The sequence below is a fragment of the Falco cherrug genome, chromosome 13 (assembly GCF_023634085.1).
Source record: "Falco cherrug isolate bFalChe1 chromosome 13, bFalChe1.pri, whole genome shotgun sequence".
NCBI lineage: Eukaryota > Metazoa > Chordata > Aves > Falconiformes > Falconidae > Falco > Falco cherrug.
In genome coordinates, this window is record NC_073709.1 from 14303124 (window position 1) to 14312609 (window position 9486).

A 9486-nucleotide genomic window follows, 5' to 3' on the forward strand; every position below is an offset into this window, starting at 1 on the left:
AGAACTACGGCTCCCGGCGTGCCCCGCGGCTCCCGGCGGGCGGGGCGGTCCCGCACTGGGGCGCTCAGTCGGTCCGTCGGCGGGCGGCGTCGCTGGGATGTCGCGGGGCCGGGAGCGCGTGGTGGCCCTGGTGGACATGGACTGCTTCTTCATGCAGGTGGAGCAGCGCCTCGACCCGCAGCTGCGCGGCCGGCCCTGCGCCGTGGTGCAGTACACCCAGTGGCAGGGCGGCGGGTAGGTGCCGCCGGCGGCCCCGGCCCCTCGCACCCCTCCGGCGGGGCCGCGCCCGCACCGCCCCGCACCGCCCTCCGTGTCTTGCAGGATCATCGCGGTGAGCTACGAGGCGCGCGCCTTCGGCGTGTCCCGCGGGATGTGGGCGACGGAGGCGCGGGCGCTGTGCCCCGAGCTGGCGCTGGCGCGGGTGCCCCAGGCGCGGGGCAAGGCCGACCTCACCCGGTGAGCGGGGCCGGGGGCCGGGGCGGCGGCGGGGTCCGCCTGGCGGGGGGCGCCGCCTGAGCCGTGCCCGCCGCCCCCCGGGCAGGTACCGGGAGGCCAGCGCGGAGGTGATGCAGGTGCTGTCGCGGTTCGCCGCCATCGAGCGGGCCAGCATCGACGAGGCGTACCTGGACCTGACGGGCAGCGCGCGGGAGCGGCTGCGGGCGCTGCGGGGGCGCCCCCTGGCGGCTGCGCTGCTGCCCACCACCTTCGTGCAGGGGCTGCCCGACGACCCCGGCCCCCAGCCCGGCGGGAAGGGTACGCACCGCCCCGGCCCCCAGCCCGGCGGGAAGGGTACGCACCGCCCCGGACCTGCTGGCCCCGCGGGGCTGGGGCCGCCGGCGCTTTGCACACCGCGGCGGGGCGGCTGGAACCGCTTTGCTTTGGGGCCGCGCTGCGAGCTATGAGCCCGGTGCAGCCGCTCCCGGACCCTCTCTGCTGTTCCTCTCCCGCTCCCTGTGTGCCCACAGCGGCGGAGGGCAGGCTGCTTTATCCCCCCCGATGCAAGACCACGGTAAATGGGGGCTGTGTTTTCCCCAGCGAGTGGCTTCTAAGGCGCCTGCTTCCCGTCCTTGCTGCTGGCAGGCAGCTACAGAAGCATGTGGCTGTTGGCTGAGACTGGCCCATGCTGCCAGCCCACTCGCTGGGCTCTGCAAGCATTGCCCGCGTTGATCCCCTTTGTGTCCCTTTTCTAGAGGAGCGGCGGCAACGTGGCTTGCATGAGTGGCTGGCGTCTCTGTCCTTCGATAACCCTGATTGCCCTGACCTGCAGCTGACCATGGGTGCAGTCATTGTGGAAGAAATAAGGGTGGCTGTAGAAGCAGCCACAGGATTCAGGTGTTCAGCTGGGATTTCGCACAACAAGGTACATGTGTAACATGTCAGCCTCATTTCTTCTGAGTAGCAGAGTCAGAATGTGCCGTAGACACTCTCCTACACACTCTTCCAAGTCTGCCGTAGATCGACTGAGTGGGGAATGCAGCCATGTGTGAGCACACCTTCAGGGAAATTATCAGACATGTGAGAAGGGGAGGAGTTCTTTTCCCAGAGATGTGGCCTATGCAGTCAGCATTCAGATTTACTGCCTGGATTCTTGATGTGCCCTAATGAGTTAGCTCGCTAGGAAGAAAAGAGTTTTAAGTCCCCCAGGAAAGTTTTCATCAGGAAAAAATGAGAGCTTACAGCAGGTAACCTCTACCATGAATTTTAAGCAACAGCAGCTGTAGCCAGGGAATGGTTTTTACTGACACAAGTTCCCAGTGACCTGGGGAAAGAAGAACGTCAGTTTGGGGCACTGAGGTGAGTCGGGTCACTCTTCCTCTTTCTGGTCGATCAGTCTTTACCCCTGCTAGCAGACTGCACTTTGGGTGATGCTCAGCGAGCTGCTGAGAGTAGCCACAGGAGTGGTTTGTGCATGACAGCAGCTGCAGAAACAAACGGACTTTGATGCTGCAGTTATAGAAGATTTCCTGCTGGATGAAGTGCAGGGTGGTTTACTGAGAGCACCTAGCACTCATTTTGTTCTTTGCAGATAAGGTTTGCACCTGCAGAGGTCAGCTGGCTGTGGAAGCACTGTAGCATGTTCTGCACAGCCATATGTCAGCCCTGGTAATCTCCGCACTGCGCTTGCTGGTATAGATATATACAGTTCTTCAGAGACAGCACAGTACATCACAATTTCCTTACTCCCTCAAAAAAAAAAAAAAGTGTGCTAGGATCCTGTTCCAGCATGTGCAGATTAGAGGTGTCAGAAAAAGTAATTTTTTTTCTCGCCATGAAATCTTAGTGATTGGTTCATCTTGCGGCACTTCACTGTATGAACAGTGTGGGTAAACTTAGAGTCTCCAGTGAAACAATAACAACAATGGGACATCTGGAAAATGACTGGATATGAAATGTTGAAGGAAAGGCATCTACTTTGACTAAAAAAGAGGGAGAATGTATGTAAGTCTGTAAAACAGGCTGTTAATAAAGATCATAGCTCAATAGGCAGGAAAGAAGTTTTGCTTACAGGATGTGTGGTAAAGCAGTGAAAGAGGAAATTATTAGACTCGTTAAAAAAAACCCCAACAAACAAACATCTAGCTAAACATATTTCAAGCTGGTCTGTATTCTTGATCCTGTGGTAGATTAAGAGTGGGAGGGGAAGCCGTACAGCAGAGAGGCTAGGGAACATCCCTTCCAGGCTAGCAATTCTGTGTTTTGCAGATTTACTTCTGCAGCACTATGCTGCTGTGGACCTCGCAGAGAGAAGATTAAAATAGTGACACTGAGAAAAAGCAAGAAAAACACAGAAGATGGAGCAAGACAGTGAGAGAAATAGCCTGGGGAGGATTATGGGGAAGCTGTGGAAGCTGTGGAAGCTGTAGCATGCTTGCCTGATGGAAAGTTAAGCCAGCCAGAACAGGTCATAGATCCAGATCCCCTAGCTGCCTGGAGCAGAGCTAAAAGTCTGGAAGCAGCAGTGCTTTCAGGGTACCCAGCCAGTGCGTGCCGAGTCCCAAGGTGGGTGCTACCTGAGAGCAAGCAACGGTGCACCCTGCATGTCCCTCCTGGCAGCTATTCCAGAGGCAGCTCTTAGAGGTGATACAGCACAAGCCATTAGGTATTCTCACAATGAAGCCAGTGCAAAGTTTGTAATAACAGGGTTTACACCCTCTTCTGTGTTACAGACGCTGGCAAAACTGGCCTGTGGGTTAAACAAGCCCAACCGCCAGACACTAGTATCTTCGCGATTTGTCCCACAGCTCTTCAGCCAACTGCCCATCGGCAATATGTAAGTACTGGGGAGCTGCCTGCTTGTGTGCTGCTTGGGGCTTGGGCTGAGCTGCTCTGTGGCAAGGACATTTATTGGAAACGTCCTTCCAATTCCACAACCCAGGCTTTTATCAGGAAGAGAGCCTTGTTTGTCTTCATTGTTGTAGTACTTGTTCCTGTTGGCTTGCCATCATTGCTTGTGTGAGCAGAACTAAAGTGACTTGGGGGTAGAAAACTGCTCCTGGCCACCTCAGCAGAGAGCAATTTGATGGTAATTGATAGCAGCCAGCAAAAAGACTTTCAACTCTGCAGTAACTGCTCATCAGCGCTTGTAAGAAATGGAGAGGAAAGCCTGCCAGTAATCAATCCCTCACAGCTATGACAGGCAGCTGAGGAGCATGCTTGGGAGCTGCAAGCCCTGCCAGTGAAGGGACCACACACAAAAAGCCCACCAGCATCCTGTGGGCAGCCTTTCCCTGGGTACAGCTGTGCTCAAGATGACTGCTAGGATGCATAGGTATAAGCCAGGGGCAACTGCAGGACAGGAGACTGTAAGCTGGGCTCCCAGAGAGCAGATGTGGTTTGGTTTTGAGCATCCACACTGTGCACAAGTCCTTTTCCTAGCGTAGGGAAGAGTTACCAGCATCGCTGCTCCAGAGCAATGGATCCCTGGTCCTGCTCTCCAGACCTGCACTGCTGCTCTCTGCCTTCAGTGTCTCACTAGGGGTGGAGAGGGGTGTGTGTGGGAAAGGGTCCTGTCTGTGTAGGAGGAAGCAGGGAGCATGTAAGGCATTCTTCAGAGTATGGTTTAGGATCATGTTTTGAAGATGGAGCTAAGGGAGAAGCACTGAAACTGGGTGAGCCAAGGAACAGGTCCCACTTCAACTCCTATCTGTCCTTCTACTATGAACAGAAGAACTGTTGTATCCCAAGTGTTCCCTTTTGTCCTGCTAGTTCCTGACTGCTTCTAGCTGATGTGATCTAGGGATAGCTGCTGCAAGAAGACTCGATATAATCCTCACATGATGCTTCATTTGTGTTTTCTCTTTTTCTTTCTTTTTCTGCTGTAGCCGTAACCTGGGAGGCAAGCTTGGCACTGCCATCACAGACATCCTGGGAGTAGAGTACATTGGGCAGCTGACACAGTACAGTGAGACAGAGCTCCAGACCCACTTTGGAGACAAAACTGGGTAATGATAAACCACTCACCACAACGTGACTCTTGGCAGGAACTGAGACTTCCTTTCGGTCACAGGTTGTTCTGCTGTGATTAGGAAGGTTGGAAGGTAAAACTTCAGTGACACCTTTGAGAAACAGTGGACTGGCAGGCCACAAACAGGTGTTCGGTCTTGACTGCTCCCAGGCACCCTCCGCAGGATAATGTTTTGCCTGTCAGCCAGTTCCTCTGCTTTCCTCTAGTGTCTTAAGGATGGGGCCAAGCTGTGGAAGGGCTCCCTGCAGGCTGGGAAGGAGGCAGGCTTGACAGTCTCATTACAGAGGAAATTACAAGGCTGGACTGGAGCCTGAAACACCACTTCTGGGCCCAGAGCAGCGGTTGGGGTGCCGTGCAGACCGGTGAACTGTTGCCACTTCAGGAGAAGAGGCAGAGAACTTGTGCCAACAGGCAGTTGTGGCCTGAAGGAAGCCTGCCTGTTTGGCTGCGGCTGCAGCAAGAGTCAGAGCTTGCACAGAGCTGAAAGCATGGTTCAGCAGAAGGCTGACTTGCTGCCCAGTGATGCCTGCCTGTCTGTGGCAGCCTTCACCTCATGCTTCCTCTGTGACTTTCAGGTCCTGGCTCTATGACTTGTGCAGGGGAATTGAAGAGGAACCTGTCAAAAACCGGTACCTGCCCCAGTCCATTGGCTGCAGCAAGAACTTCCCTGGGAGGACAGCCCTGGCCACGCAGAAGGAGGTAGGAGAAGCTCACATGTAGCAGAAGGCTTTGACACTTGCAATGGAGAAGATGAGAACACTAAAAGCTGAGAATAACTTGCAAAACTGCTGCTTTTGTGTGTCACCGTGCCCTAAAACCCAGCCTAGGGTCTCAGTAGGGGGAGGTGGTTTGGCCCCCAGAAATTAGGGAAATACCCGTTTGACAGAAATGTATTGACAAACTCCTGCACAAAGGAGTCAAACAGTGTTGTAATTTCCACAAGCAAAACCGTGGGTGTGCTGTTCAGAAGGTATTTAAGGTGCCAAGCTTCAAGGGCTTTGTTGCTAGAAAGAAGGTAACTAGTCCAAAGAAAGAGAGAGGATGCACCTTACCTGTTAGCTGGGGAAGGGCTCCCACAGAGCTGTAGGGAGATGCAAAGAGAGATCCAGGGCAGGGAACTCGGATTATTTGGCAAAATCTAGTAGTAGGGCTGCAGGGCTTGTATCTGCAGTGCCTTGTCTCCACTTGAATCCTCATCTGGGCTGATTTCTCCAGGAGTACTCCAGATACAGGGCCTGTAGTCTGTGCCCATTCCAGTCAGATCCCCCTGCAGCATTCCTGACGTGCAGAGCATCGCTCTGGCCTGGTGGCAGTGCTGTGACCAGTGGCCCAACCTGTCTGTTACCACTGTTTTGTCCAGGTGCAACACTGGCTCCTGCAGCTGGCCTTGGAGCTGGAATCCAGACTGATCAAGGACAGGAGCCAGGTAAGGAGGGGAAGCACAGGAACCAGCGTTCTCCCTGCTGGCCTTCAGAAGGCCATGCAGTGCATTTGCACCATGAGCTGTTTGCAGGAGGCTGAGGGTGGTGTATGAGGAAATCTGCTGGCCCTCAGATGTGTGCTGAGGTACCTCAAGCAGAGAGGTGTGCAGGGGCCTGCCCAGGAAGGATGATTTTGGCCAAGAACACTGCAGGGCTAAGGACAGTCCTTGTCCTGTACTTTAGGATGCAGGGACCTGCATCTTCATCCTGCCGCACTGCTGCTCCCTTCCAAGCCTTTTTGCTGATGCAGTTCTGCCTGTGCGGTGGGCTGTGAGGGGATGCAATACACTTGAATCCAAACGGTAGACTGCAGGCTAGGGTGATAGTAATATGCAAACTTCATTACTGTTGGGGGGGGGGGGGGGGGCACGGGGGCGGCAAAAAAAAGTGTGCAGCTGCCTTTGAAGGAAAGCAAAGACTTACTGCTTCCCATCCTGTGTGGTGCAGCTGTACAAGCACCGTACAAGCTGTTCTGTATCTCATCCCCTGGAGATCAGGCCAGGCAGGACAAACTGCCGTCTGTCACACAGCATCTTCAGGAGGTGGTAGCCGTTAGTACAGGGTTCTGCGCAGTGAGACTGTCTCCTCGGCCTTTCCTGCAGATGTCGCTTGAAACACTGCTGCTGCTTCTCTCTGCAGAACCACCGAGTGGCCAAGCAGCTGATGGTGGTCATCCGCATGCAGGGAGACACCCGGGTGTCACGTTTTTGTGCTCTGTCCCGCTATGATGCCCAGAAGATGTGCAACGATGCCTTTGCCCTCATCCAAAACTGCAACGTGGCTGGGGCTCAGCAGGCGGCCTGGTGAGTGTGGGAGAAAGTGGTTCTCATCGCTGTCAGGGGTGGTTCTCCTGCGGGAGGTGCAGGGTGAGCCAAGGACCTGACAGAAAGGAATGAGTGTTATGCCAACTGGCAGGAAAATCGATCCCCAGCACACGCACAGTGGAGCGCAGCGACTTCGCTTGTTAGCAGTAGGACAGCTGTGAAAGGCTGGCCTCCTCTTAGCCCAACATCTGGCAAGACACTTCTGACTTCTGTACGTAGAGCTGATGATTGCTGCTGGTAGCGGGTTGTCCAGATGAAGCAAGGCAGTCCTTGCCCTGCTGGGCCGGAGAACAGCTAGGCCTTGCTGTCCTCCCCTAAGGACAAATGTGCTTTTTGGGAGGAGGCTGCTGGGGCAGAAAGGAAAAGCTAAGGTGCACGTATTCAACATTACTGCCTGCCTTCCTCCTGCTCTGGAGCGAAGGCAAGAAGGTCCTGTCTGTTAGGCTCTGACAATGCTGCTGCTCCCTTAAGGCCCTCTCACCTTGCCTGGGAGTCTCACAGCAGCCATGGCCCGTGGTGGGCTGGAAGTCCAGGCTGGCACTGGCTGCCCTGGCTCCAGTGCCCTTTCCTTTGCTCTGGGATGCTGCTCTGGGAAGGAGGCTTTCTGCTCTGCCCGCTGCAGCCTGCTGTGTCTGTGAGACTGTTCTGGAGGTAGCAATGCCAGCATTTGTCAGAGGAAACTTCTCTTCTGCCCCTTGCCAGATACCCAGACTGCAGCTCCCATCTCCTGCCTGTGAACATAATATATTGCTTAAAGTCTTACCTCAGTGGACTTCTTCCTTCCCAGGCTGGTGTCTGAGCTGATGCTGGTTTATCCTTTGCAGGTCTCCACCACTCATATCGGTGCTTCTCTCAGCAAGTAAGTTCTCAGAGCCTGCCACGCTCCTCTCTGCAGGCATTGCCACCTTCCTGACAGGTGACACCCAGGCTGACGGCACTGCCACTGGCAGCCAAGACACCGCATCTTCTAGGAGGCCCAGGGTTAAGTTCTTCAGGAGCCCAAGCAAAGAGCTTAGGGAAAAACCAGCTAATGCTATTGAGTCATTCTTCCAAAAGGCAGCAGAAAGGCAGCAGTCACAGACGGCGGCAGCAACCAGCCTGCCCACTGCTACCACTGCGGAGTCACCTGTGCCAAGCTCCCCAGAGCACAGAGAGAGAGATGGCACTGGATTTGCCTCTGTGCAGTGTGACATAGAGTCCCCTGCCAAGCGGAGTCCCAGGGATGGGAGCCCTACTTCTCTTTACAAGAGGCTTCCCTGTGAGAAGTTGCTGTCTGATGCCACACAAACACCCTTGACTCCACCCAGCTCCAGGACCCTTCTGAAATTAGAGCCAGCTATGGAGGGAAATGAGCAGAATATGCCACCCTCTCCCGAGCTCACTCCGCTCCCTCCTGCCTCGCCAGGGGACCAGCAACGCTGTGAGAAGTGTGGTCAGCTCGTGCTGGTGTGGGAATTCCCAGAGCACATGGACTACCACTTTGCTCTGGAACTGCAAAGCTCCTTCCTGGAGCCCAGCGCTCCCACGGCTCCAGCAGCAGCTCCCAACCCAAAGGCTGCAGGTTCCAGGTCTCCTGCCAAGGCAAAGAACAAGCCCAAGCCTCCAGCAGCATCTAGTGCAAAACGACCCAGAGAAGGTGTGACAAGAACTTTAGATTTTTTCTTTAAGCGCCCACCTCCTTAACTCCTAGCCATGCTGAGAGTTTTTAAATAATCAGTGTTTTTTAATACAAAGTTTTTATACTGCCTGTCAGATTTTAATGCAGAAAAGTCTAATAAATTATCTGTAAGTCTAAGAGGAACTGGAACTTGTGAATTGCGTAAGATGCTGGATGTACCTAGCTTAGCAGGTGGCAGCTAGCTTGCCTCTGTCTGCTCGGTGCTCTCGGAACCTGCGTTGTACTCTCATCTGTGCCTCTTGCCATGGGTATTTCCATGGCATCACTGCTCAGTGACTCTTCCTACTGTAAAAGCAGGCAGTGTAAGCACAATGGCTTATCCCAGGGAATCTCTAGCCAAGAGATTCAATCTCTTGAATCCTTTCCAGCTGCTTAACATGAAGCCTTCACCTCATGGTGGTTCTCTGGCTGCAGTTCGCAGGCCTTGCCCTTACTGTACATCTTATATATGGTAGCTTAGCCCTGTGGTTCCTTCTCCCCTTCCACCAGGAAGACTGATTTTTATCTCTGCCCCCACCATCCAAGGATTTTTGTTATAGACAGTCTGGCAATTCCCTCTGTATGACAGTCCATTGAGTGATGCTTATCAGCAGCTCTGGAGTGCGCAAGAAAGATTGCTCCTGCCAAGATCTGAGGAGGTTGGAGCTGCATAGATATGCTTTTTGTTGGGCTTTCTGAAATCTTTGCACCAGTTCCTAATACACTATTGACACACAAAAAGTCTACTTCTAGAGTACTCATGAAGGGATGGGAAGCATACCCAGAAGTCACACAGACCTGTGAAAGCTTTCCTCTGTTGCAGAAAGGGTGTATAACATTTTTCCTCCTTCCCAGACTCTGAGTAATACTACACGCAACTTGATCAGTATCTGTTTTGATCATGCACTGCCAAATGCCTTGTTCAACTCTTTGGGCCACAGTTCACAGCAGAGTGGCCGCCCCAGTGCTCCACAAATTACAACAGCCAACAAAGAGCATCATGGAGGGGTCAAGCAAGCACTGAAAGAGGGCGAGACGGGCTCCAGGGCAAGAGATGTG

At 54.0% G+C, this 9486-nt stretch overlaps 1 protein-coding gene across 2 annotated transcripts; it reads left to right on the top strand.

Moving 5' to 3' along the window:
- The first annotated feature begins 68 nt into the window (after positions 1-68).
- On the top strand, positions 69-8565 carry POLH (DNA polymerase eta). Of its 2 annotated transcripts, none has more exons than XM_055725722.1 (10): positions 69-234; positions 322-456; positions 542-753; positions 1191-1360; positions 3168-3271; positions 4323-4442; positions 5041-5164; positions 5826-5891; positions 6586-6749; positions 7595-8565. In XM_055725722.1, the coding sequence occupies exons 1-10, from the start codon at positions 98-100 to the stop codon at positions 8451-8453; spliced, it is 2091 nt and encodes a 696-aa protein (XP_055581697.1). In that variant the 5' UTR covers positions 69-97; the 3' UTR covers positions 8454-8565. The 2 variants fall into 2 exon arrangements, with proteins under 2 accessions (XP_055581697.1, XP_055581696.1); XM_055725721.1 differs by having other exon boundaries at positions 81-234; positions 542-789.
- Positions 8566-9486: the final 921 nt, after the last annotated feature.